Raw genomic sequence first — 26,380 nt, 5'->3', positions numbered from 1 at the left:
AGGCTGGGGAGCTCCCTCGGGGGTGCCTGGAAGGGGTCACCAAGGTGGGTGGCTACCTGCTGAGGCATTACGGGCCGTAGTACGGCTATGGGGGAAGGTGTCGCTCCCTGGGGTCTCCGGGGTGCAGCATCCTCCTGCCCTGCCTGGGGCTGTGGGGTAGGCCCAGGCCTGAGGTGGGGCCCGGGCCCGAAGCGGGTGGGGGGCGTCACAGTCCCTGAAGGGGGCGCGGGGATGGCCGAGGGGGGCACTGTCCCCACGGACGGTGCCTTACAGGCCCTGCCCCACGGGGGATCCCCCCCACGCCGCCCCGCGGAGGGCCGCCCCCGCCCCACACGGCCCCACGGCGTGGTCCCGGCCCCACACAGGCCCCCCGCGCCTCGGGGCGCCGCTTGGCCCACAGCGTCCCCTACAGGCAGCGTGGGGTGATCTCCGCCAGGCCTTGTCCAATCAGAGCCGGCACCGAGCTGTCACCGCTGCCTCTCTCCGCCAATCAAAAGCAGCGGAGGGCGGGACCGGAGAAGGCCGAGGACCCCGCCGGAAGTGTACTCCAGGAACAACTTCCTTTCCTCTTCCGCCTCCTGCCCCTCCTCTGCGTTCTGATGGGCTGTGCCTGCTGTCTCCGAGGCTGCCCGAAAGCTGATTGGACAGCCCTCCCGCTTGCTCGCCCCGCCCACATCCGGGTCTCTGAGGCGCGGTGGTGACGGCGCTGGGCCGCCATTGTGGTGGGGGAGCGCGGGGCGTCGCGGCAGCCGGTGAGGGCGGACGGGGGGCGATGGGGATCCGGGGGCGGGCGGGGGGTGACGCCGGGGATGGCGGGGCAGAGGTCGGGGGTGGCTCCGCCCCCTCCCTGAGCCCTTCTCCACCTCCCGCAGGTGCGTCGCCATGGCCGCCGTCTTCCCGTACCGCGGCGGTTGCGCGCCGGTGCCCACCCCGCTGGCGCCGCTGCCCGACTACATGTCTGAGGAGAAGCTGCAGGAGAAAGGTGAGTAGGCCCGGCCCCTGCACCCCCACCCTCCCCAGCGGGACCGGGCCTGACCCCGCCACCTCTCTGTCCCTGCAGCCCGCAAGTGGCAGCAGCTGCAGGCCAAGCGCTATGCGGAGAAGAGGAAATTCGGCTTCGTGGACGCGCAGAAGGAGGACATGCCCCCCGAGCACGTCCGGAAAATCATCCGTGACCACGGAGACATGACCAATAGGAAGTTCCGTCACGACAAGCGCGTCTACCTGGGGTAAGGGAGCCCCCCCCTCCTCGCTGTGTGACGCAGGGGGAGCCGAGCTGAGTCCTCCACTGCTGCCCTGTCAAAGCTTCTCGTTGATCGTTGGAGGGAGAGCCTCCTCGCCAAAGGGCTATGTCAGTTTGGCATGCAAAGCAGCATAATAGCTGGGAGAGGATGGGATAACCAGTTGCACTAGGATAGCAATGCACAAGAGGATAAGTAAAGGAGGTTGTTCAGAATTTTTGGGAAAAGTATTGCACTGGAGAACACAGCTTAGAAGGAGTTGGGGAAGAGCATGAAGTAGTCAGCATATGTTTTTTGCAAGACTAAAATGCATCATGAGTGCTTCTTTGCTCTTTGGGTTCAGAGAGCTCTCTCATGTGGATCATGATCCATTGCACTAACTTACCGCTACCCGTAAAAACTCCAGAAGCTCATTTGAAGTTTTTCATTTGTAACATTCTTAACGTGTGACAGTCTCTTGGAAGCCAAATTAGTAGAAAACATCTTGGTAGTCTGGTGCATGAAGCACAAGGATAGAATAGGAGGTTTGTGAATTTGTCACTGGGTGCCTTTATGAACAGGTTAGATTAGTAGTTTTCAGGAATGAAAGGCATAAAGGTAATTGAGCAGATGGATGGCTATTTTCTTGAGATCCCTTCCAACCCTGATTTTCCTTGATTTCTGATTGTAGTGCTTTGAAATACATGCCTCATGCTGTTCTGAAGCTCTTGGAGAACATGCCCATGCCCTGGGAGCAAATCAGAGATGTTCCAGTCTTGTACCATATCACAGGCGCCATCTCTTTTGTGAATGAGATTCCCTGGGTCATAGAGCCAGTGTACATTGCTCAGTGGGGGTAAGTGCCTTCCTTCGCCCTTGTGGGAACTTGTGAGCAAACACTCGTGCATCCACCGTAAAAGCGATGTTTAACGGTCTCTGGTTTCTGCCAGGTCGATGTGGATTATGATGAGGCGAGAGAAGAGGGATAGGCGTCACTTCAAGAGGATGAGATTCCCCCCATTTGATGATGAAGAACCCCCTCTGGATTATGCTGATAACATCCTGGATGTGGAGCCCCTGGAAGCGATTCAGCTTGAGCTGGATCCAGAGGAGGATGCCCCCGTGCTGGACTGGTTCTATGACCACCAGCCACTGAAAGACAACAGGAAGTATGTGCCACAATTCACTGGGCAGGGGGGGACACAAATACACTACATAAGTTACATATACATAGCAATATATAGCCTTTGATTGTGTTATGTTGGGCTGCGTGTGATGTTGGTGGGGAGAGAAAAACCTTCCCTCAAGGATGGGGCGGGGAGAACCTTATTGTTGGAAGGCTATAGCTCTTGTCTTCAGCATCCAGCGAGGGATGTTGCTGTCCAGGAGGGCTGCTGCCCAGTTGACTGCTAAAACTCTGATGTTACCATGCCATAAAGATGACAACCTGGATTGTCTAGTTGGAATTTCAGTTAACACTTGCTAAGAGTGCACTAACGTTATGTATCAGTTTGGATATGGAGGAAGAGATTAACTGGAGCAGTCAGTATTTTCTGGGTAGATGTAATCCGTAATGGTCTTTAGCAGTCCTGCAGTCTTTCTTTCTGTCTAGAGAGGCCCATGTGTTAGCTGTCCTTAATATTTTCAGCAATCGATGGGCAGTGAAAGGTATTTCGCTATTTCTGGTCCTTTTGTAAAGGCCCAGTTGTCTTTGGCTGCATAGTGAGTGTCTGTGCTTTGTTCTTTTTCAGGTATGTAAACGGTTCAACGTACCAGCGTTGGCAGTTCACTCTCCCGATGATGTCCACGCTGTACCGGCTGGCCAATCAGCTGCTCACTGACCTTGTGGATGACAACTATTTCTATTTGTTTGACCTGAAAGCGTTCTTCACCTCCAAGGCGCTGAACATGGCTATTCCTGGAGGTCCCAAGTTTGAGCCTCTTGTGAGAGACATCAATCTTCAGTAAGTGTTGGTTTTACGAAGAAAGATAAGTGGTTTTCTGGGAAAAGGGCTGGGCAGGTTAACATGTTATCAAGTGTCTGCCTTGGGTGAGCAATTTCTGGGTGTTCACTTTCTTTAGCATTAAATCTGTGATGTGCTCGCTGCTTTGGACACTGAATGGTTGTTAATGTGAAGGGAAGGTGAATGGAAAAGCACTGATATCACGTCTTGAGACAAAAATGTTTGCCTTTCTGTCCTCCTGAATGCTCAAATAATATTTTCTTTTTGTCTTATTTGAGGGATGAAGACTGGAATGAATTTAACGACATCAACAAAATTATCATCAGGCAGCCGATTAGGACAGAGTACAAAATTGCTTTCCCGTACCTGTACAATAACCTGCCACACCATGTCCATCTGACCTGGTAAGTGCAGCAGCCTCAAGAGCAGGGTGAGGAGGGGAAAGCTGTCAGGATGTTCTAATACACATGGTGTGTTGTAGGTACCACACTCCGAATGTCGTCTTCATTAAAACAGAAGATCCTGATCTCCCAGCTTTTTACTTCGATCCACTGATCAACCCCATTTCACACAGACATTCTGTCAAGGTGAGTCACTGTCCGAGAGAGTCTGTCATAAACCCTACTTGTGGAGGTGATGGGGCTTTGGTATCTTGTTTGTAACTTTGCTTCTGATAGTGGCACACACACGTGGGTATTTCAGGAGAAAGAAATAGCCCTTTCACAAAAATCCCACAGTTGTGATTTGTAGTCTTTTTCTACTTCTGGGGTTGCACAAAGCTGTCGCGTCTGGTCTCTGTAAAGCCCAATACATAATTAACTGTTATTTTAGAGTCTTCTGATAGGTTATTTATCTTTTTTGGTTGCCCTTGGCCTATTATTGAGCTGACATCTCCCTTGAGTTTACCTCCGTAACACCTAGCTCAGGGTCTAGTATCCAAAGTTAGTTCTCAGGCCCATTGGGACCTTGTAGAGTGTGCTGCTTGTTTCTCTGATGCTCAACACTCTCACGCTTCTACCATGAGAGCAAAGAAATTATTTTTGCTTGGTTAAGTCTGAAAACTGAGCTGAAGCAACCGGGAAACTGATGTTGTGGGATGTTTTTGCGTTTCAGAGTCAGGAACCGCTGCCTGATGATGATGAAGAGTTTGAGTTGCCAGAGTTTGTGGAACCTTTCCTGAAGGATACCCCGCTCTACACAGATAACACAGCCAACGGCATTGCCCTGCTCTGGGCCCCACGGCCCTTCAACTTGAGGTCTGGGAGGACTCGGAGAGCTCTTGATATCCCACTGGTCAAGAACTGGTGAGTTCTTTCCTGGGGGAAGGGGTATTCTAGTGATTGTGACATTATTATCTTGTTACAATGACAATAAAGTAAAGACATCCTGTTGTTTCTCGAGATTTTAGGAGAGTTTCTGGAGTAAGGAATGTGAGTTACTTGAAAAATTGAAATATGGTTTATCCCTAGGTATCGTGAGCACTGCCCGGCAGGCCAGCCAGTGAAAGTGCGAGTTTCCTATCAGAAGCTACTGAAATATTATGTTCTGAATGCGCTCAAGCACAGACCCCCCAAGGCCCAGAAGAAGAGGTAAGTGGGGGTCTGTTTGATGGTGAACTGCTGATCTGTGTAGAGGTTTCAGCTGATTATATTCCCTGCTGTCTGCAGGTACCTGTTCCGCTCCTTCAAGGCTACAAAGTTTTTCCAGTCGACAAAGCTGGACTGGGTGGAAGTTGGCCTGCAGGTGTGTCGCCAGGGCTACAATATGCTGAACTTGCTGATCCACAGAAAGAATCTGAACTACCTTCACTTGGATTACAACTTTAACCTGAAGCCCGTGAAGACCCTCACCACTAAGGTATTGGTCCATGTGCTGTTTTACTCAAGAGTACAGTTTAGCTGAAGATTGTTAAATACCCAGCGTGGTAAGAGACCACAGTGCCTCAACTGTTCAGTTGTTGTACAGACTGACCAAATTGGAGAGCTGTTTCACTCTTATATAATGTTGTTACATAAATCCTGGATTTTTGTCTCTTCCAGGAAAGGAAAAAATCTCGTTTCGGTAATGCTTTCCATCTGTGTCGAGAGGTTCTGCGGCTGACTAAGTTGGTGGTGGACAGCCACGTCCAATACAGACTTGGAAATGTGGATGCATTTCAGGTAGACTCATTTTTATTTTATTTTTTTTTTGAGAGGAGGGGTGGAATATCTGGGCAGGCTTAGATAGGATGCACAAAATAACTGAATGTTGCAGTGTGACAGAGAAGAGGGGGAACAATGAAAGCATGCAGCATTGCATGAAATTCTGCTTTTACCCTAGTTTATAAGAATTGATCATTGCATGAGTCGGTGTTAGGAGCTTTGTATGGCGTAATACGCTGCTCCTGGCTGTAAAATAAACCTGGCCGCTTGAGGCAATGTACGTTCTGTTCATTGTTATCTCTGACTGTGCTTTCTGTGTTTCAGTTGGCAGATGGCTTGCAGTACATCTTTGCCCATGTGGGTCAGCTGACAGGAATGTACCGGTACAAGTACAAACTGATGAGGCAGATTCGTATGTGCAAGGACCTGAAACACCTAATTTACTACAGGTTTAATACAGTAAGTTCCACCTTTCCACGTGATGGTGACCTGATGTAAACTGAGCAACAAGGGAGGGATTCTGGAGTGTCAATAAGTGACCTGCTCTTACCACGTCTCTCTTCTTCCAGGGGCCTGTGGGCAAAGGTCCTGGCTGTGGCTTCTGGGCTCCAGGCTGGAGAGTATGGCTGTTCTTCATGAGGGGCATCACGCCACTGCTGGAACGCTGGCTGGGGAATCTGCTGGCCAGGCAGTTTGAAGGTCAGCACACTATGTAAATCTTGGAGATGCGAGGAGTGTGTGGTAAAGATTAATACTGTTTCCTTGCCAGTTTGAACTCCAGTTTTCTGTTCCAAGTGGTGGTCTGTACCCATGCTCCATATCAGTCCCAAGAGCTGTTGACCATATTAGAGCTTTTACAAGACTAGTGCCCCCGGGGTAGATGCCAAACGGACGTGGGATTCCCCATTCCATAGCACTGTGGGGTTCACAGCCTCCTAATCATCTGCTCCAGACTCATCGGTGATGTTGTGGCAGAGTAATTTTTTCAGGCATCCTGCACCTCTGTGCACTCCCGTATTAGGAAGAAAGAGGAGTACTGCCCCATAATGTCAGAACTGCTGAAGTACTTTGCGTTTTCCAGGCCGTCACTCAAAGGGTGTAGCAAAAACTGTCACGAAGCAGCGTGTGGAGTCTCACTTTGACCTGGAGCTGAGGGCAGCCGTTATGCATGACATTCTGGATATGATGCCAGAAGGAATCAAACAGAACAAAGCCAGAACCATCCTGCAGCATCTGAGCGAGGCCTGGCGGTGCTGGAAGGCCAATATCCCCTGGAAGGTAAGTGTCTCGCTTGGCCTTTCGGTTCAATTTTAACATCTCCCAAGTAGAACTGCTCTTCTCACTCCTGCTTCCCTCGCATTATTGTCCCTACCCAGGTGCCGGGGCTGCCAACTCCTATTGAGAACATGATCCTGAGGTACGTGAAGGCAAAAGCCGACTGGTGGACAAATACAGCTCACTACAACAGGGAGCGGATCCGTCGAGGTGCCACTGTGGACAAAACTGTCTGTAAGAAGAATCTGGGCCGGCTGACCAGACTCTACTTAAAAGCTGAGCAGGAACGGCAGCATAATTACTTGAAGGTACTTCTGTCCTGCCTAAGGTTGCCCACATTGGTGCTGTTTTCATAGAGAAGCTTTCACTGACTAATGCTGGTGGTGTGGTTCTGCAGGATGGGCCTTACATCACCGCGGAAGAGGCTGTTGCTGTGTACACAACCACAGTGCACTGGCTGGAAAGCAGGAGGTTCTCACCCATTCCCTTCCCCCCACTGTCCTACAAGCATGACACCAAGTTGCTCATATTAGCCCTGGAGAGGCTGAAGGAAGCTTACAGGTAAGCTGGGAAGTGACTGTTGTGCCAAGGAGCAGACATCTGCACTGGGAAAAGCTCCTGAAGCTATTTTGTTATCCATTATTCCTGGAATTGAGTATGCCGTGAAACTTACCCTGATGGGCTGGTAACGGCTATGGGTTGTGGTACTGCCAAGGCCACCTGGGGGTTCTTCATGGACTCTGCTACTTGGGACAAAAAAAAAAAATACCATGCTTGTAAGGGTCATTGGGCATTTTGGGGATGTGGATTGTGAGGAGTTGTGGATCTTGTCTTGATCTGCTTGGTTGAACAGTATCTTTCATCAGTTTAATACAGTGGCCATTGGTTTGTTCATGCTTGGGTGCGTGAGCTGTTCTTTCTCATTTTCAGTGTGAAATCTCGCCTGAATCAGTCGCAGAGAGAGGAGTTGGGCTTGATTGAACAGGCTTATGATAATCCTCATGAAGCTCTGTCCAGAATCAAACGACACCTTTTAACTCAGAGAGCCTTCAAGGAGGTAAGTGTCCCGGTGAAAGCCAGGCAATGCTAAAAGTTATGCTGCATTCAGGAGCTAAATGGTGCTAAGTCTTGGTGTTCTCGTCAACTATAAGCCTCGGTTTTGCCTCTTCTTTTTTAGGTGGGTATTGAGTTCATGGATCTCTACAGCCACTTAGTTCCCGTTTATGATGTTGAGCCCTTGGAGAAAATCACGGATGCTTATCTGGATCAGTACTTGTGGTATGAGGCTGATAAGCGACGACTTTTCCCTCCATGGATCAAACCTGCTGACACCGAACCTCCTCCACTGTTGGTGTACAAGTGGTGCCAAGGTTAGTAGGGTCTTGTATTCCATACAAAAATGAGTTTTCTTCTCAGGAGCTTGCTTCCTAGAAGTCCCCTTGGGAGCTGAGTTTTCATATTTGCAACTTGCAGTCAATAGTTGTTAAAATAAGAGGCTGTATTTTGTAGGTTAATATATATGTATATACTGGAGGAGGGGAACTTCTGTATCGTTTGTGGTTGGTTACATATTTCTGTTCCAGTTTCTGGATAGACTGGAAGGACCAGAGGCTGAAAAAATCAGATATTACGGGAAATATGCCTGTGCCCAGAAGGGTGCTTCTGCACTCTGAGAAACGCATTGTGGCAGGTAACGTGGCAAGCTTGTTTGTCTCCTCAGGCATTAATAATCTGCAAGATGTCTGGGAAACAAGTGAAGGTGAATGCAATGTGATGCTGGAATCTCGATTTGAGAAGATGTATGAGAAGATCGACCTGACGTTGCTCAACAGGCTGTTGCGTCTTATTGTTGATCACAACATCGCTGACTACATGACAGCCAAGAACAACGTGGTCATCAACTACAAGGTGATGATTGCTGTCAGGAAAGGGGGTGTGTGGACTGTAAGGTGGAGAGGTTTGGGGCCCATGGGGGAGGAGGGGACACAAGACTTGCCAGAGAAAGAAGTGATGAGGGAGTAAGAAAACCCTTTTGGGTCCTGCGAAAGACCAACTGCTCAGGTAAAAGGCCGCTGGTGTATTGTGACAGTCAGGTTCTCACAGTTCCCCTTTGTTTCCTCAGGACATGAACCACACAAACTCCTATGGCATTATTCGCGGGCTGCAGTTTGCTTCCTTCATTGTCCAGTATTATGGGCTTGTGATGGACCTGCTGGTGCTGGGTCTGCACCGTGCCAGTGAAATGGCTGGGCCTCCCCAGATGCCGAATGACTTCCTCAGCTTCCAAGACATTGCCACTGAGGTGGCCCATCCCATTCGCCTCTTCTGCAGATACATCGACCGTATTCACATCTTCTTCAGGTGAGAGCTCTGGGGCCCTGCTTTCCTCAGCTGGACTTTTGTTCTGGCATCTTGCAGCAGATGCTGTGAAAGTGGGAATTAGTATGCTCCTGTTCCAGGCTTTTGTTCCCTTTGCTAAGAAATACCGGGAATACTTGAATTAACAGACTTCCTAGAACAACTGGGTGTCCATATGCCTCTTGCTTTCTCAGCTTTTCTACAGCTTCACTGGACCAGTAGAAAAGCAACAGTGTGAAAAGTTAAATTGTTACAGATTTTCCACTGGCAAAATAAGCCTTTTTATGGCTTTCTAGCAAGAGGACATAAAATTTCCTGTCTGTCCATGGAAAGATAACCCAAACAGTCATGGGTTGCTCTGCGCTAATGAAACTGAAGCCCCCTTCGGTGGGAGGATACAGAAATTGGATAGTTACCTTCAAATATGCTATGGCGAACAGCTATCTATAAGCAAGTCATTATCTGTTTGGGCAGATCGGTGTTCTGAGAAGCTGGTCGTGTAACTCCAGATCCCGTTCTGTGCGTTTCCAGGTTTACAGCAGATGAGGCAAGAGACTTGATTCAGCGGTACCTGACAGAGCATCCAGATCCCAACAACGAGAACATTGTAGGCTACAACAACAAGAAGTGCTGGCCCCGGGATGCTCGGATGCGCCTCATGAAACACGATGTGAACCTGTAAGTGCTACAACCTGGGGAAGAAAAGTGGCGGGAGAGTGGGAAAATTAATTGTAATAAATTGTTGGAGATTGATAGGCAGATGCTCAGTAAGAAGAGGTGAGGGGTCTGTATTGTAATTCTTGACGGTGAGTGATGGGTGTGAGAGACGATGGTGCTAGAAAAGCACTGAGAATTTGCCCGGTTTCTGTTTCCCTTCAGTAACAGACAGCCTGTCACTGTGCACATCTTGTTTTTCAGTGGTCGTGCTGTATTCTGGGATATCAAGAACCGCTTGCCTCGATCAGTCACCACAGTGCAGTGGGAGAATAGCTTCGTATCCGTTTACAGCAAGGATAACCCCAATTTGCTGTTTAACATGTGTGGTTTTGAGTGCCGCATCTTGCCCAAGTGCCGCACCAGCTATGAGGAGTTCACCCACAAGGATGGTGTCTGGAACTTGCAGAATGAGGTAGGGTGAGGGTTTGACAGGGTGGACAATCCCTTCTTGGCCTGTACCTGGCATCAAAGCAGGGTTTGTACCTGCTGGGACCACTAACAGGTAGTTAAAATGAACTGTGCATGAACTTTCCTTCCTAAGAGGGGTGGGAAATCCTTGTCTGGGGATGAGCCGGGACCTGAAACTGTAGAGGGTGCTGTTCAGCCGCTTCTCTCCCCGTGTTTCATAAATGCCTGATGTCAAGAGCTCACCTTATTGCCCTGTGTTGGAGAGAGGGCTCCCAGGAGGGAAATGATGTCCCTCTGCTCTTGTAGGTCACCAAGGAGCGCACAGCTCAGTGCTTCCTGCGTGTGGATGATGAGTCTATGCAGAGATTTCATAACAGAGTGAGGCAAATCCTCATGGCATCTGGCTCTACAACCTTCACTAAGGTAAGGTGGGAGGAAGATATGTGCCAGAGCTTTCTGCAGATGCTTGGAGAACGGGCTGAGAACTGATCCTTTGCTTTCTTTTCTAGATTGTCAATAAATGGAATACAGCTCTGATCGGCTTGATGACATATTTCCGGGAAGCTGTTGTAAATACTCAGGAGTTGCTTGATTTGCTGGTGAAGTGTGAAAATAAAATCCAGACTCGAATCAAAATTGGTCTGAATTCCAAAATGCCCAGCCGTTTTCCACCGGTGGTGTTTTACACCCCTAAAGAGCTGGGAGGGCTGGGCATGCTCTCCATGGGCCACGTTCTCATCCCGCAGTCTGACCTGAGGTGAGTTGTGCTGCTCTGTCCTAAATGCCTACATGAGTTGGGTGTTTTCTTAGACACTCTTTCCCATAAAAATACGCGAGAATGCTAAACCATGCCTTGCTGTAGAGATATGTTGCCTTTACGGTAGGTCGTGGCAGTGTGACCTGTGAATTCCTGTTGCTCCTACTTCACTCTTGTGCCTCTTTGCTGCAGGTGGTCCAAGCAGACAGATGTTGGCATCACTCACTTCCGCTCAGGAATGAGTCACGAGGAGGACCAGCTCATCCCAAATTTGTATCGTTACATCCAGCCATGGGAGAGTGAATTTATTGACTCTCAGAGAGTGTGGGCAGAGTATGCCCTCAAGCGACAAGAGGCCATAGCCCAGAACAGGTGTGTTTCCGTGTGCAGTCACATCTCTCTGTGTGTGGGGATAGGCAGTGGGGGGGAAGCGTCGCGCTGTCTCAGGGTTCTGGAGACCTTGGTGGGCCCATGATCCATGCTACAGGCCACCCGCAGAGCTGCTGTCTTACCTCTGGAGGAGGTGCGGGCTCTGCAAGCAGATACTACGCCCGTGGCACGGTTTGAGGGAAATGGTATGCCAGGTGGTGCCAGGAAAAGCTGACATCAGACCCATTTGCAGTTAGTTCTGCGCACTTACAAGGGCAGACTTTTCCTTTTGGCGGTTTGACATCAGCGTGTTCATAGTGATGGCTATAGACACTTTGCCGAGCCTCTGAGTGCTTGGCATTTTAGAACATCTCATGCCAGAGCCCTGAGGTCTGTATTATTTCTGTGATTTGATCACCTGAAATACTCATTAATGCATTGCTCTAAAGTTGAGAGGTAACAAAGTGTGGGGATTTTTTTTCTTCAGGCGTCTGACTCTGGAGGATCTGGAGGACTCATGGGACAGGGGAATTCCTCGTATTAACACCCTTTTCCAGAAGGACCGACATACCCTGGCTTATGATAAAGGATGGAGAGTCAGGACTGACTTCAAACAGTATCAGGTATTGACTGGGAATTTCTCTGGCTGAGCATGAGGTTCAGACAATGTCCTTTCACCTTGCATTATTGTGGGTGCACTGCCTTGTCTGTCTGCTGTAAGAAGAACTTAAAGCCGTGTGTTGGGACTAGTAGAGGCTGCTGAGAACCAAATGCTCCAAAATCTGTATGTAGCCACTTTTGAAGCATTTCAGTAGATTGGAGTGTCTTTGGGAACACCATGCTTAGTGCAACTGAGTATTAAGAAATCAGTTCTGAAGAGGGGAAAAAAAGATCCCAAAACAAACATTCCAAAATCTTAAGTTTTAATAACAAAGGAAAAGTTTATTATTTAAAGCCTCTGATGGTGTCTTTGGAGAAGGTCAGTCCCTGAAAGATAAAAACTTCATCTTAGAATTCTAGTCTGAGTTGTATAGTAGTACTGACTAAACTCATGTTGTAGATGAGCTGTGTCCTCCAGGACTGAGGGGATGAGGCTTTTTACTTAGCTGATGTCATCATCATCATCTTGGTTCCTAAAATAAGTGTAGCCAGGTTAAACGATCTGAATACAAAGCTGCTCACTAGTGAACTGTTGTCTCTAGGTCCTGAAACAGAACCCGTTCTGGTGGACACATCAGCGCCACGATGGGAAACTCTGGAACCTGAACAACTACCGCACAGATATGATCCAGGCACTTGGCGGAGTGGAAGGGATCCTGGAACACACTCTCTTCAAGGGCACTTACTTCCCCACGTGGGAGGGTCTCTTCTGGTAAGAGAAACCTTGATGTGGCCTTGCCTTGCAAACTGGAGCTTAGTGGTGCACCAGGAAGAGTCCTCGGCTCAAGCTGTACTGGTTCTGTTGAGCCTTTTCCATTTTTCAGTCCTTGAGCACGCTGTATAGTTCAGTTGTGAGGGCACCTGGGATTGGGCTGTCACTGAACTTCAGCATACAAACCCATGGAAATGTCTTTGCATGAAACGATCTTCCCCTCTCCTGGTGTGTGTGTTCCCTGCCTCTATTATACGTGGCACGTGGCAGTCAGCGGAGATGAAGGACATCTTAATGCAATTGATTGCCCTTTCTAGGGAGAAGGCCAGCGGCTTTGAGGAGTCCATGAAGTGGAAGAAGCTGACAAATGCCCAGAGGTCGGGTTTGAACCAAATTCCAAACAGAAGATTCACCCTGTGGTGGTCTCCTACCATTAACAGAGCCAACGTAAGTACCTGGAATTTGTATCTGTAGAAACTCGCACTAATTGAGAGCAGTGAATTGATCTAACTAATTCTTTCAGAACGTCTCTTACAGATGAGCTAACTTCTTAGCAGTAGCTCTTCTGCTTTCCAGACTTCACCAGTTGTGCTGTTGCATGTTCTCACAGCTCCTTTTCCTTTGCAGGTATACGTTGGGTTTCAGGTGCAGCTGGATTTGACAGGCATCTTTATGCACGGCAAGATCCCCACGCTGAAGATTTCTCTCATTCAGATTTTCCGAGCTCACTTGTGGCAGAAGATCCATGAGAGCATTGTAATGGATCTGTGTCAGGTGAGCAGTGTGTTGACTCCATTTCTTTCTGTGCAATGCACACATGCTCCTTGTGTACCACCAGCCTCCTGCTAGCAACAGAGATTGTCCCGGGGATTGTAGCAGGGCTCCGCTTCTTCAGCAATCTGACAGGGAAGGAGAGGAAACGGGATTTTCTTGGGTGCCTCTTTTAGCTCTGTGTTGAGATAGATTCTTTAACTTGTGTTGCTGGAACACAACTCAGCTTTGACTGCCTTCTCCCCAGGTATTTGATCAAGAGCTGGATGCTCTGGAGATTGAGACAGTGCAGAAAGAGACGATCCATCCCAGGAAGTCATACAAGATGAATTCCTCGTGTGCAGATATCCTTCTTTTTGCTTCCTATAAGTGGAATGTGTCACGTCCATCATTGCTTGCAGATTCCAAGTGAGTGTTTCCCTTTCCTGCTCCTTGATCTTGCTGCAGAGCAGAGCTGCTGAGCCAGTCATCCTGAACCAAAGCCTGTATCTCTTGGGCAGCCGGGGTTGGTTTTTTTTTTGGAGACACAGGAGGACACAGTTGTGCCTGGCAAAGTACAGGGCTCGTTTGGGTAGATGGTTGCAGCATCTCCTAGCACTACCTTCTGCAAAGTACGAAGACTGTCTTTGCTGCTGTTCTCTCCTCCAGTTGATCTTTCCCCTGAGCCAGGGCTCAGAAGCTCTGAAGGGTTCTTCAGAAAAACCCACAAAACTGGGCTGCCCTAGGGCCAGAATCTGGAGGGAACTGGACACTGTCTGCACCTGTGCTGTGTTCAGTTTGACCGAATCTCCACCAGACAATCCCCGGAGGAGATTACCCTCGTGACTACACAGTAGAGGAGTAACCGTGCTGTTTTGTTTAAACCTGCAGCTGAACCCCGTTGGCTGAGGGTTTTTCTTAACAGCCTCTGCGTTCAGCTGCTGTATGAAGAGAGCAGTAGAGTCCCTTTTCAGGATAGTATGCAGATAGTAGCTGGCTTCAGTGTTCGTGCTTGGTGGCAGTTACTCTCTGTCAAAGACACGCAGCAACTGCAGGAGAGTTTTGCACAGGATTAAATTGTTCTGGCTTGCTTTCTCCTCAGAGATGTGATGGACAGCACCACCACTCAGAAGTACTGGATAGATATCCAGCTGCGCTGGGGAGATTACGATTCCCATGATATCGAGCGCTATGCAAGAGCCAAGTTCCTGGACTATACTACCGACAACATGAGCATCTATCCGTCTCCTACTGGTGTGCTCATTGCCATTGATCTGGCCTATAACTTGCACAGGTGAGATCTGCACCTTCGGTATTTTATCTGTGATTGGCATTTCGTGGCTGTGTCTTAGTGCGTTTCCAAACTGGGTTGTGTTCTAGGCAGGAGAATGAGGGGAGAAGGCGGAACCGGGTGGTATGCAGGGAACGGGACAGGGCATCTAGGCAGTCCTTTCAGGTCGCCTGATGTCTGCTCCTTCAATAATAATGGTTCCATTCTCCCAGCTCACTAATCATTTGTTTTCTTAGGAGATTTCTGTCCAACTCTTCTTGGAGCTAAAGGACAGGCTTTGTTTGAAGGGCCTCTATAAGTGGGGACAACTGTTCTTCGCTAGAAAACTAGGGGGAAAGTGCCAGCAAGCAGGCCTCCGCTCCAGTGTGCTTGTTAGAGAAAATGCAGCTTTTTGGGGAGTGCTGTGGCTTCCCACTGAGAGGAGGGAAGAGCCATAGGAAGACTTGTGCGTGCGTAGCTGTTGTCTCTTCATCTCAGAGCTGATGGCAACAACTAGGTCTTCTGTTTGTTCTCCTCTGCAGTGCTTATGGGAACTGGTTTCCTGGGAGCAAACCTCTGATCCAGCAGGCTATGGCCAAAATCATGAAAGCAAATCCTGCGCTGTATGTGTTGAGAGAACGAATCCGCAAGGGGTTGCAGCTGTACTCATCTGAGCCCACAGAACCATACCTTTCCTCCCAGAACTATGGCGAGCTCTTCTCCAACCAAATCATATGGTTTGTGGATGACACCAATGTCTACAGAGTGACCATCCACAAGGTGAGGCCAGGGGGAAAGGATAGGGACTGTACGTGTCCTGTGGTTGTGAAAGCATGTGTGATGGAAAACTAGGGATCGACATGGGCCCACATTTTTGTAGTGTGCACAGAGGAGGTCTTAAGTTTCTGGTACAGTTCCTGCTCAAAGCACACAGCGAGTCGGCTGTGTGTGGACAGGCTGCATTCATCTCATGTACTTTTCACTTTTGCTTGTTTTCTCAGACTTTTGAAGGGAATTTGACCACAAAACCCATCAATGGAGCCATTTTCATCTTCAATCCCAGAACAGGACAGCTTTTCCTGAAGATCATCCACACGTCTGTGTGGGCGGGACAGAAGCGTCTAGGACAGGTAGGGGCCTGGCTGCCTGCTGTGCTTCGGGCTGTCAGCTGGGGGTGGGCTCCAGCTGCTTCGGATCCTCACTTGAGCGGAAGATATCATGAGGGTCTTCAGTTTCCCGCCTCTCGACAAGTTTAAAACTCCAATTTTCCCGTGGTAAGCTACGCTCAGGCAAGCGTTAGCATGGGATATGAAAGTAAGATTGTGCGAGCATTGATGTTGCATGGTTTTTGAGGCTCTGCGGTGTATGGAGCTTACCTCTTCAAGCGGGACTTGAGAAACGGTGCGGTGCTCGCTGTTAACACCAAATCACGTTGCACTTGGCCGTACATCCAGTGCAGTGGGAGGGCTCTCAGGTGGCAAAGCCAGGGAGGCGGTGTAGCCAGCTATTTTTTCTGAGCCAGTCAGGAGTAACTGAACTCCAGGAATGGGAACTGCCCTCTGTGATCAGTAAGAAGGAAATGCTGGGCCTTGTCACTGATCTGGAACAAGCCATAAATTCCAGTCGTATTTTTAGAATTTGGTTTGAGTCTCTAATTCCCACACGCATGGAGACGGTGCTGTCAGCAGAGAGATTTTTCTCTAACCCTGCTGTCTTTCTGTAGCTGGCCAAGTGGAAGACTGCTGAAGAAGTGGCTGCCTTGATTCGATCTCTTCCTGTGGAGGAGCAGCCTAAGCAGATCATAGTGACGCGGAAGGGCATGTTGGACCCACTTGAGGTACCAGTGCAGATTCTGCTGCGGGGGCATTGTAAAATCTTTGGGAGATTGCAGAACAGTCCCGTGTTCCTGTGGAGGACTTTATCTGGGCTGATGTCGTGCAGTAGTTGTGAGCTAATTCCTCTTCTTGATAAACTCCAGGTACACTTGCTGGATTTCCCCAATATTGTGATCAAAGGCTCAGAGTTGCAGCTGCCCTTCCAGGCCTGTCTGAAAGTGGAGAAGTTTGGTGATCTCATCCTGAAGGCTACTGAACCCCAGATGGTTCTCTTCAATCTCTATGATGACTGGCTGAAAACCATCTCTTCCTACACGGTAAGCACAGTGTGCCCAGTCTGCGTTTTGCTTTGCCATTGTTAAATGAAGCAGGAGCCAAGGCTTCAGAAATCCCTCCCAATTTGTTCCTTGGGAGCGCTTTGGTCTGGGTCTGCCTGGATTTTCCTTCATATTGATTCCACTGGCACTTCCCGTGCATTGTCAGTGTGCCCAGACAGAGGAGTGCTCTACTAGGGCCTTGTATATTTGGTTTCCTTCTTTCGGACTAACTGCATCTTTTTTCCTTCTCCAAGGCATTCTCTCGTCTGATTCTGATTCTCCGGGCACTACATGTGAATAACGATCGAGCCAAAGTCATTCTGAAACCAGATAAGACAACCATAACGGAGCCTCACCACATCTGGCCAACCCTGACAGATGAAGAGTGGATCAAGGTGGAGGTGCAGCTGAAGGATCTCATCCTCGCTGACTATGGCAAGAAGAACAAGTAAGCAATAATCCTGCCAGCCTTTCCTTCCTGCTGTGCGGCCACCACTCTTGTGGAGAGTAGATGACTTTCAAGGGCCTTTGGCATGAACTGTCAGCTTTGTAGGGAAGCTGGTTATTATTACTAATTGCTTTCTAGTAAGGCAGATAAAAATGTCTGCACCAAACCTTTTTTGATCTGTGCATCATGTGATTTGGTCCCTCCTCTTGTCTAAAAAGTTGTGGTTTCATTTTTCACAGCGCCCTGAGTGGATGTTTTGAGCTTTCTTGGTGAGAAGGCTCCAGAATGTATTTTGAAATGCCTGACTTGGGTGGATTTTCTCTTTCAGTGTGAACGTTGCATCCCTGACACAGTCAGAGATCCGAGACATCATCCTGGGCATGGAGATCTCTGCCCCCTCTCAGCAGAGACAGCAGATAGCAGAAATTGAGAAGCAAACCAAGGAACAGTCACAGCTGACGGCCACGCAGACCCGCACTGTTAACAAACACGGGGATGAAATCATCACCTCTACAACCAGCAACTACGAAACCCAGACTTTCTCCTCCAAGACTGAGTGGCGAGTCAGGTAGGAAAGCAGGCAGGGCAGTTGTGCAGGGAGGAAGGTCCGAGTACTCCCGGAGGGATCTGTGCACCCTCTAATGGTTGTCTCCTCTTCACAGAGCGATTTCTGCTGCCAACCTCCACCTGCGAACAAACCATATTTATGTTTCATCAGACGATATAAAGGAAACAGGCTACACGTACATTCTTCCCAAGAACGTGTTGAAGAAATTCATCTGCATCTCGGATCTGCGGGCCCAGGTGAGTGTGCAACGAGGGCATTAACAGCCGTAGCCCACGCTGCTGGGGCACACACCAGTCCTGAGCGGTCAAGATCTAGTGGCAAAGGGCTGGAACTTGTGAAGCCCTCTGTGCTCAAGACAGACACGGGCAATACGGCTGAGCACGCGAGTTCTGGCCAGGTCCTGATGGCTCCTTGCGGTCCAGACTTGGGGGGAGACTCAGCACTGAACAAAACTACGATGTTCTTCTCTAGTGAGAACCTGCCGGACAAGAGATACTCTCCTTATGAGCTAAGGGCAGGGCCCACCCGCTCTCACATGGTTACAGGAAGGTCTCTTCTGGGCTTCTGAGGCTGGTGTCTGTGTTCCTAGATCGCAGGTTACCTGTATGGAGTGAGCCCTCCCGATAACCCCCAGGTGAAGGAGATCCGGTGCATTGTGATGGTGCCCCAGTGGGGAACACACCAGACTGTGCATCTCCCGGGGCAGTTGCCGCAGCATGAATATCTCAAGGTGAGTTGAGCGTCTGCTCCCGGTGTGGGTGGAAGATCGGGTGGAAGATCACAGTCTCCAGTAGCGGGGACCTAAGGTGGTGGGGCAGCTTCCCTTGTTCTGCTGTAGATGTGGGACTTCAGGGCTGAGGCTGAAGCCCCCCTGATTCAGGATCAGGTGAAAGGGTCCCTGGGTGCTTTTTGCCATGCTTGAAGCAGTCTTGTTTTAATGGGCTTTAATTTCTCTCTAAAACACTCTCTTTTTGTCAGGAAATGGAACCTCTGGGGTGGATTCACACCCAACCAAACGAGTCCCCTCAGCTCTCGCCACAGGATGTCACCACCCATGCCAAGGTCATGGCTGACAACCCCTCTTGGGATGGGGAGAAGACTATCATCATCACCTGCAGGTGAGAGGCAGGGAGGCCTCTGTGTGCCCCCTCTGGCAGAAGGGGAGCGTTTGCTCGTTTCTGGTTTCCCTCCTGTGCCCCGGATCAGTCTGACTTGCCCCATTTCTCCTTCATTTCAGCTTTACGCCGGGCTCCTGCACACTGACAGCCTACAAGCTGACCCCGAGCGGCTACGAGTGGGGCAGGCAGAACACGGACAAAGGGAACAACCCCAAGGGCTACCTGCCGTCCCATTACGAGAGGGTGCAGATGCTGCTGTCGGATCGCTTCCTCGGCTTCTTCATGGTCCCAGCACAAGGGTCCTGGAACTACAACTTCATGGGTGAGCTGCCCCGGGAAAGGGAGAGGAGGGGGAGGCAAGGTGAAGAGACGGGGGAGGAGAAGGAAGTGGCTCCTCAGGAAAGTGTTCCGTACCCATTCTGAAGCTTGATCTTCCTCGGAGCGCTGGCAGGGATACCAGCATTGTGGTCTGACCGTTCCTTGGTACCAGCACTGGGATGTTGGTTCTTAATGATTTTTTTGGTGGCAAGACAGCAAACTCTGATAGAGGGGAGAAATAGACGTCTTGTCTGTCTGGATTGTAGTGTCTGGTGTATTGCCACTGAATAATTAATCCCTGTCAGGCAGAAGAGATGATAATGGAAAATGCAAGAGAAAAGCTGTGCCCACTAGGGATGAACCACAGACAGCTGTAGATGGGAGGAGAGTGGCAGACGAAACACGACTAGCAGAAGGCGACTATGGGGGCATTGCTCTGTAAATCTCTAGGGGGAGGACCCTAAAGGGTGACGATTTTTACAGAATGGTTCGGGTTGGAAGGACCTTAAAGATCATCTCGTTCCAATCCCCCTGCCCTGGGCAGGGACACGTCCCACCAGCCCAGGTTGCTCCAAGCCCCGTCCAACCTGGCCTTGAACCCCTCCAGGGATGGGGCAGCCACAGCTTCTCTGGGCAACCTGGGCCAGGGGCTCACCACCCTCAGAGTAAAGAATTTCTTCCTTGTACCTAATCTAAATCTATCCTCTTTCATTTTAAAACCCTTCCCCCTCGTCCCATGGCTCCCCTCCCTGATCCAGAGTCCCTCCCCAGCTTTCCTGGAGCCCCTTTAGGGGCTGGAAGGTCTCCCTGGAGCCTTCTCCAGGCTGAACCCCCCCAGGTCTCTCAGCCTGTCCTCACAGCAGAGGGGCTCCAGCCCTCGGATCATCTTCGTGGCCTCCTCTGGCCCCGCTCCAGCAGCTGGAGGCAGCACTGCAGGGGGGTCTCCCCAGGGTGGAGCAGAGGGGCAGAATCCCCCCCACCTCGCCCTGCTGGGGCTGCAGCCCAGGGTGTGGTTGGCCAGCTCGTGTTGCACTGTGGGTTTAGCACTCTCTCTTCTGGCATGGTCTCCTAAGGGTAGAGGGCTTCATTAGGCTCCTCATCAATGGCAGGAGGGTCTTTCAGGTGGGTGATGATGGCCTCTCTCTTCCAGGTGTTCGCCACGACCCCAACATGAAGTACGAGCTGCAGCTCGCCAACCCCAAGGAGTTCTACCACGAGGTCCATCGCCCTTCTCACTTCCTCAACTTCGCCCTGCTGCAGGAGGGGGAGGTCTACTCCGCCGACCGGGAGGACCTCTACGCCTAGTCCTGCCCTCGCCCCCCACTCTTAGTACTGTTGATATTCAACAGCCCGTGTCTCCCCCGCCGCCTCTCGCCCCCGCGTAGCCCCCCGCGTCCCCCGTTGTTGTACCCCATCCAGTCGCTCAATAAATTTTGTACGAACGGGAGCGTTGCCGGTGAGATCCCGCCTCGGCGGGGGCGGCCCCGGACGGGGCGGGACGTGGCCGAGGGCGGGCGGAGCGTGTGCGGGGCCATGGCGGAGGCGCGGCGGGGAGCGGAGCCGCTGTGGCGGACGCCGCCGGGCCGCCTGGCCCCGCCGCACGTCTACCGCATGGCGGAGGCGCTGGGCGCCGAGCTCCGCCGCCTCTCCGGCCGCTTCGGGCCCGAGGCGGTGGCCGGGCTGGTGCCGCCCGTCGTGCGGCTGCTGGAGCTGCTGGAGGCGCTGGTGGCCCCGGCGGGCGCCGAGGGGGAGGCGGCGGCGGCGGCGGCGGCGGCGGCGGCGGCGGCGGGCGGGCGGCAGGACGCGGAGGTGAGCGGCGAGCGGGGGGGGCTCGTCCGACCCTGCTTCCTTCGGGGGTCGCCCGCGGGGTGGCACTGACCCACGCTTGTCCTCGTGGGGTCACCGTGGGGACCGCGCTGACGCGGCTGTCCCCGTCCCCCTTGGGGTCGTTCTGACACAGCTGTCGCCGTTCCCCCCGAGGTGGCTCTGACCCGGCTGTCCCCATCCCTTGGGAGGGCTCTGACCCGGCTGTCCCCATCCCTTGGGAGGGCTCTGACCCGGCTGTCACCATCCTCCCGGGATGGGTCTGACCCGGCTGTTCCCATCTCCTGGGATGGCTCAGACTCAGCTGTCCCCATTCCCCTAGGACAACACTGACCCGGCTGCCCCTATCCCCTGGGGTGGCTCTGACCCGGCTGTCACCATCCCCCCGGGATGGCTCTGACGCGGCTGTCCCTGCCCCCCAGGACCCCGAGCAGAGGCTGTGGGAGGCCGAGCGCCGGGAGCGAGCCCTGCATGGCTGCCTGGCCCGCCTGGAGGAGCAGAACCGGCAGCTCCTGTTGCAGCTCGCGGAGAGCCAGTCCCAGGAAGGTGGGTGTCCCGGCGGGTTCAGGGTCCCCTGCCACCATGGGGTGTTCCCATGGGGGACGGTAGGCTGGGTACGGGGCTGAACGTGTTCTCTGTGCTGCCCAGCCCTGGAGACTTATCCCCCCAGGGAGCGTGAGCGCTGTCTTGTTCTGCAAACCACAGGGTCCCCAAACCCCCAGAGCACCCCCCAAGGGCCCCAGAGGGTGGTGGGGACGGACACAGGGTGTGGGCTGCCATTGCAGGGCAGCCTAAAGCTCTCAGCTCCCCTCTTTCCTTCGCTCCTACTCTGCCGTCTACTAGAAGCAACGGTAGAAGGAAGCTTTGCAGAAGCATCAAGGAACCCCTTAGTGCCACGGGGTCAGGGGAGTCCTTATGTCCCGGGGGCCACTCACGCCTGTCCCCCCCCCACTGTGTCTGGGCTCAGACAGCACGGCGCGGAAGGAGCGGGAGGTGATGCTGCGGCTGAAGGAGGTGGTGGACAAGCAGCGGGATGAGCTTCGTGCCCAAGCCCACGAAATCGTCTGCAAGAGCCGAGACACGGAGGCGGTGAGCGCGTGGGAGCTCGCGGGTGTGGTGTGTGAAGGGCCTGGGGACCTGCTTTCATGTCACCTCGCCCTGGGGCTGTCGTGGTGGCTCTGAGCCTGCTGGGGCAGATGCCTTTCCCGTGGGGCTGGTGTCCCTGGCTGGGGGCCCAGAGCCGCTGCTGTGCCTCACCCTCGGCTGCCCTGGGCCCTCCAGCTGCAGGAGCAACTGCATCGCTTCATGGCCATGAACGAGGACCTGCGTCACAAGGTGGCCATTGTGCAGGCTCAGCTCAAGAGCGCGCTGGAGAGGAAGTCAGACCTGGAGGCCGCAATGCTGCAAACCCAGAGGGAAATGAGCAGGAGGAGCAGGGCCAATTCTGAGACCCAGCGGCCAAAGTCCAGCCTGGTGAGTCCGAGCCTGTGGCCCCACTGCCGCAGGGCATGGCTAGCACTGGCCCGACCTTCCCGTCCCTGCACGGGGTTCCTGGCACGCCTGGACCCGCCGGCTGCCAGCAGGACACGGCCGCTCGAGTGAGCCCCACTGCTGGAAATCGAGCGGTGCGGTGTCTGTGACGCCGGTAACACCTTGTCTGTAAAAATTGGCAGGAGTGGAGGCAGGACCGAGCGAGGTGAGGTGGTGGGAGGAAAAGCTGGGTGGGACTCGGAGGATGAGGGGGGGTTTGCCACGTGTGGCGACGGGCAGCGGGTCCTGGGGAGCCACAGTGGTCCAGGGAGGGCTGCAGCGGCGCCGGACCAGCAAACTCCTTCCTGAGACTTTTCCATCTCTGCCTGTGTGTGGTACCCAGCCTTGGGGCGGGGGCTTCGGGGTCTGCTGATTCGTTCTGTCCCCCCAGGAAGGAGATCTGTCACCCACAGAGGAGCCGCAGCACCAGGACGTGGATGCGGGCAGGAGCCCTGCTCTCTGCTGCTTCTCCAAGGAAGAGCTGCAGGAGATCCTGCAAGAGCGGAACGAGCTCAAGACCAACCTGTTCTTGGTGCAGGAGGAACTGGCCTATTACCAGCGGTGAGTCCCGCTGCCACGACGTGGGGCAGCGAACCGGGTCCCTCTTGTCCCTGCAGCCACCCATGACCCATCAGAGGCTGCTCCTGGCGCGGTCGGGGCAGGATTTCTTTGCCAGGCTCTCGGTTAACCAGCTGGCTGCTTTTTGCCCAGGGAGCTGCTGAATGAAGAGCGAGTCCCCGGCTTCTTCTTGGACGCGATGAAGTCGACTATCAAAAGACAGCGAAAAAAAATCAGAGCCAAAATGCTGGGAACGGAGGAGGAGTCGGCGAGCAGGTGAGTCCTGCTCACCGGGAGGGAGGACCGGGAGCCTCCCATGCAGGGTGGATGCCAGCTGGCGGCCCAGGAGTTTCCATGTGGTTTGATGCCCTGGAAGGGAACTCCCCCAGGCCAAGAGCTGCCCTTCTCCTCCCTGCCGCCTTCCAGAGATCAAAGGTTTATTGTCACCAGTGGATGTCTCGCTCTGGCTTAGCCCTGGGAGCGCCGCAGGGGCTGGGCTCTTCTTTGCTGCCGCTCACGTGTCCCTGTCACCAGTCACAGACAGCCCGGCCAAATGTCCCTCGTCCCTGCGTGGATGTGGCAAAAGCGGGGTGAGGTGGTGGCACGGGGACCACCGGACGGGGCAGGCTGGTCCCCGCGCTGTGCGGTTAGAGGCTGTCCAACGGAGAGCCTATGAAGATGACAGTAGAGATGTTCCCCGGAGGCTCTGCAAGATGTTCATGGGCAGCGTTGGCTCCAAGAGACTTATCACGATGGGGAAGGGAGGACCCTGCCGGGCAGCAGCGGTGGCTCTCCGTGTCTGCTGGGGGGTGGGGGGGCGAAGCCTGGACTAAAGCTGCTCTATGGCACGGCGGGAGCTGGATCTCACTGGCTTTTAGGGGCTTTAATAAAGGTCTGAAGGGGGCTGGGCTCTTCTGGGCCACTGAAACCTGCTGCTTGCTTGCATCGGGGTCTCTGCTGGCAGCGGGGGGGGTCTGGGGGTGTTGGGTCCCGCCTGCCGAGCATAGCCGCTGCCGTGTGAACGCTGCCCTGCGGTCACCTCTCGTGCATCACCCCGCTCCCCTGCGAGGCCTGGCTGTCACCTGCCTCTGCCCTGAGCCGCAGCCGGCGGTTCCAGTTGTCAGGCTGTTCCCCTGGAGAAGCCCGTGCTTGCCGTGCGGGGTGAGACGCTTAAAGGCTTTGCTGCTGCGGCAACCGGGGCTGCAGCATCCGCTGAGCAAGCGCCGGGGGTTTGAAGCCGGTGTCTGAAGCGCCTTGTGGCTTGAGATTGCCGAGCCGGGGCTGGGCTTGCCGTGAAACGCGGCTGCGTCTGGGACACGAGCGTCGCTGCGGCTGGCTGTGGCTTTGTGGCGCATCACAGCCCGATGGCGCTTTGCGGGGACAGCAGCTCCGGTCCGTGTGGCCCCGGCTTCGCAGCTGCCTCCGCACGTGCAGCGCTGCGGGGACGCCGCTCAGCTCGGGAGGGAGTCCCAGGGTGGCTCTGGCACTTGCTCGTGGCGAGCCCACGACTCAGCACGGGTTTTCCCTCCCCGCTCCTTTGCGCTGCAGCGATGAAGACGAGGGCTCCTGGCACCCAGCTCGTGGCGCAGACTGCGTGGATGCTCAGCCTCCCGAATCCAAAATTAAGAGCTTGTAAGTTCGCTCCCATCCTCCGGGGCTGCTGGGGACGGGGGGCTCTGCCGGCAGAGGTTTGGGGTTCAGCTGTGGAGCCGGTGCCCGCTGAGCTTGGCGCCTGCCCTGCGGGGTGCGACGGGGACGGAGCCGGATGCCACCACAGGAGGTTCGGTTGTTTCGGGGGGGGGGGGGGGGGGGGGTCTGCCTTGCAGGCGGGCAAGGGCAGGCCTGGCTGACGCCTCAGGGATGCTGCACGCTCCCAGGGGCTCACAGCCCGGCTGCGTCCCGCTGCTGCCACCAAACGCAGAGGGAGGTTGGGATCTGGCCACTTCCCTGGGAAGGCTCTTCTCCCCCACAGCCGCTATCTGCTCTCTCTGCAGTTTCGGGCTGTGGTATCAGGGCGGCAGCAAAGAATCCCCCGCATCCAGCTGCTCCGGAGCCTGGGAAATCATCGACTCGCTGGACACGCAGCTGGAGCCGGAGGGAGAGAGCAAGCCGGCGGCCGGCTCCCCCGACAGAGCCACGCCGCCCCCCTGACCCCACCTGAACGGCAGCCGGATCTGGCCTCGCAGCAGCGCTTCCCGGCTCCTCTTCTCCCGGCGTCTTCGAGAGCGGCACAGCAGCCCCCACCGCTTCCCCGTGCCGTGCTGATGGCGAAGCCGCAGCGTGGGCAGCCTTCCTCCAACCCGCGGGGATGCTCGGCCGAGGGGTGCCGGCCTGGCATGGGACAGCTGGGCACCTCCGGGCGTCACTGCCCGTCAGCCAGCCTTTCACTGTGCCCGCACCCGCTTGTCCCCACGGCTTAGCCACGGGGGGGTCCCGCACAGCCACGCTCCCCACTTCTTCCTGCTCGCAGTCCAGCGCGGCGGGGGTCTGCGCCTGTTTCCCCCTGCCGCACCCCCAAAGGGGCTTTTTCCGCCACACACCTCTACTCGCAGCGCAGCATCCCGTCTCTGGATCCTGCCCTGTGGGGGTATTTCACTTCACCCCTTTCCGTTCACACCTCCCCCCATCCCTGCAATGTGAAGGTGGAGTTGGGGTGTCCGGTCCAGCCGGCTGGGCACTGGCCCGGGGTCACGGCGCGGCTGGAAGGGGCTGAGCACACTGCACCGGGTGTCTGGGTGCTCCCGTGGCTGGGAGCAGTCGGGATCAGCACCGCCAGTGCCGCTCCTGCACTGTTCGGGCATGGGGTGAATCGGTTTTGTACTGGGACCTCTTCCTGCTGCTACTGGGAACTGGAAATCTGGGACAATCCTCGAGTTCACAGGGGCGAGTCGGTCCCCTCGGGTCAGGTACTTTCTAGCTCTAGAACTGGAATTGGAAATAAATCGGTTTCGTTTCTCCTCCGAGGTACCCACTGCAGCCTCCGCTCTCTCCTCACTTGGGAAGGGCTGGGTGATGCTGCGGGGCTTCGGTCGCAGTTTTCCAGCGTAGCCGTCGCTTTTCCTGTGCTGATGCAAAGGGCTGTGGCCGGCTGCGTCGTGCCAGACCCCGGAGCCCTTTTTGGGGGTCAGCTACGATGGGGAGCAGGGCGACAGGGGCCGCAGGGCTGGGTGCGATGGAGTTAAGTTCTGCATGGTGGGGGGAGCAGCATACTTCCAGCCCGGGGCCCCCCCCCAGGCAAGCTGGCCTTGGGTAGGAAAAAGGTG

General features: G+C 53.7%; 2 protein-coding genes across 3 annotated transcripts; both read left to right on the top strand.

Moving 5' to 3' along the window:
• Positions 1–624: 624 nt before the first annotated feature.
• On the top strand, positions 625–20,652 carry PRPF8 (pre-mRNA processing factor 8). The gene is made up of 43 exons (XM_074596032.1): positions 625–752; positions 873–982; positions 1,061–1,229; positions 1,912–2,076; positions 2,171–2,389; positions 2,972–3,184; positions 3,463–3,588; positions 3,666–3,771; positions 4,298–4,488; positions 4,654–4,773; positions 4,852–5,041; positions 5,224–5,343; positions 5,650–5,784; positions 5,895–6,024; positions 6,407–6,603; positions 6,702–6,908; positions 6,998–7,161; positions 7,531–7,657; positions 7,778–7,970; positions 8,321–8,508; positions 8,723–8,961; positions 9,490–9,636; positions 9,877–10,087; positions 10,390–10,506; positions 10,593–10,840; positions 11,033–11,212; positions 11,697–11,832; positions 12,412–12,581; positions 12,899–13,028; positions 13,209–13,355; positions 13,600–13,760; positions 14,434–14,625; positions 15,144–15,381; positions 15,603–15,731; positions 16,325–16,438; positions 16,580–16,753; positions 17,008–17,201; positions 17,530–17,769; positions 17,864–18,005; positions 18,359–18,499; positions 18,748–18,887; positions 19,007–19,209; positions 20,356–20,652. The coding sequence occupies exons 2-43, from the start codon at positions 883–885 to the stop codon at positions 20,508–20,510; spliced, it is 7,008 nt and encodes a 2,335-aa protein (XP_074452133.1). The 5' UTR covers positions 625–752; positions 873–882; the 3' UTR covers positions 20,511–20,652.
• Positions 20,586–26,084, top strand: RILP (Rab interacting lysosomal protein). Of its 2 annotated transcripts, none has more exons than XM_074596035.1 (8): positions 20,586–21,014; positions 21,452–21,575; positions 21,997–22,118; positions 22,311–22,502; positions 22,951–23,120; positions 23,271–23,393; positions 24,666–24,749; positions 25,112–26,084. In XM_074596035.1, exons 1-8 carry the CDS (start codon positions 20,739–20,741, stop codon positions 25,266–25,268), a joined length of 1,248 nt encoding a protein of 415 aa, XP_074452136.1. In that variant the 5' UTR covers positions 20,586–20,738; the 3' UTR covers positions 25,269–26,084. The 2 variants fall into 2 exon arrangements, 1 of the variants encoding a protein (XP_074452136.1); XR_012588501.1 differs by having other exon boundaries at positions 20,622–21,014; positions 23,544–24,749.
• The last annotated feature ends 296 nt before the right edge of the window (positions 26,085–26,380 follow it).

Source organism: Larus michahellis, chromosome 7 (genome assembly GCF_964199755.1).
Source record: "Larus michahellis chromosome 7, bLarMic1.1, whole genome shotgun sequence".
Classification (NCBI taxonomy): Eukaryota; Metazoa; Chordata; class Aves; order Charadriiformes; family Laridae; genus Larus; species Larus michahellis.
The sequence above is the reverse complement of the archived record's forward strand: the minus strand, read 5'-3'. Positions and strand labels throughout refer to the sequence as shown.

What these genes read in the sequence shown, in the direction of transcription:
- PRPF8 (XM_074596032.1), top strand. Translation starts at nt 883, where the DNA reads ATGGCCGCCGTCTTCCCGTACCGCGGCGGTTGCGCGCCGGTGCCCACC. An exon ending in ATCCCACTGGTCAAGAACTG is followed by an intron (nt 4,489 to 4,653) that starts GTGAGTTCTTTC and finishes GTTTATCCCTAG; the next exon opens with GTATCGTGAGCACTGCCCGG. An exon ending in TTGTAATGGATCTGTGTCAG is followed by an intron (nt 13,356 to 13,599) that starts GTGAGCAGTGTG and finishes CCTTCTCCCCAG; the next exon opens with GTATTTGATCAAGAGCTGGA.
- RILP (XM_074596035.1), top strand. Translation starts at nt 20,739, where the DNA reads ATGGCGGAGGCGCGGCGGGGAGCGGAGCCGCTGTGGCGGACGCCGCCG. An exon ending in GCGGGCGGCAGGACGCGGAG is followed by an intron (nt 21,015 to 21,451) that starts GTGAGCGGCGAG and finishes CCTGCCCCCCAG; the next exon opens with GACCCCGAGCAGAGGCTGTG. An exon ending in AGCGGCCAAAGTCCAGCCTG is followed by an intron (nt 22,503 to 22,950) that starts GTGAGTCCGAGC and finishes CTGTCCCCCCAG; the next exon opens with GAAGGAGATCTGTCACCCAC.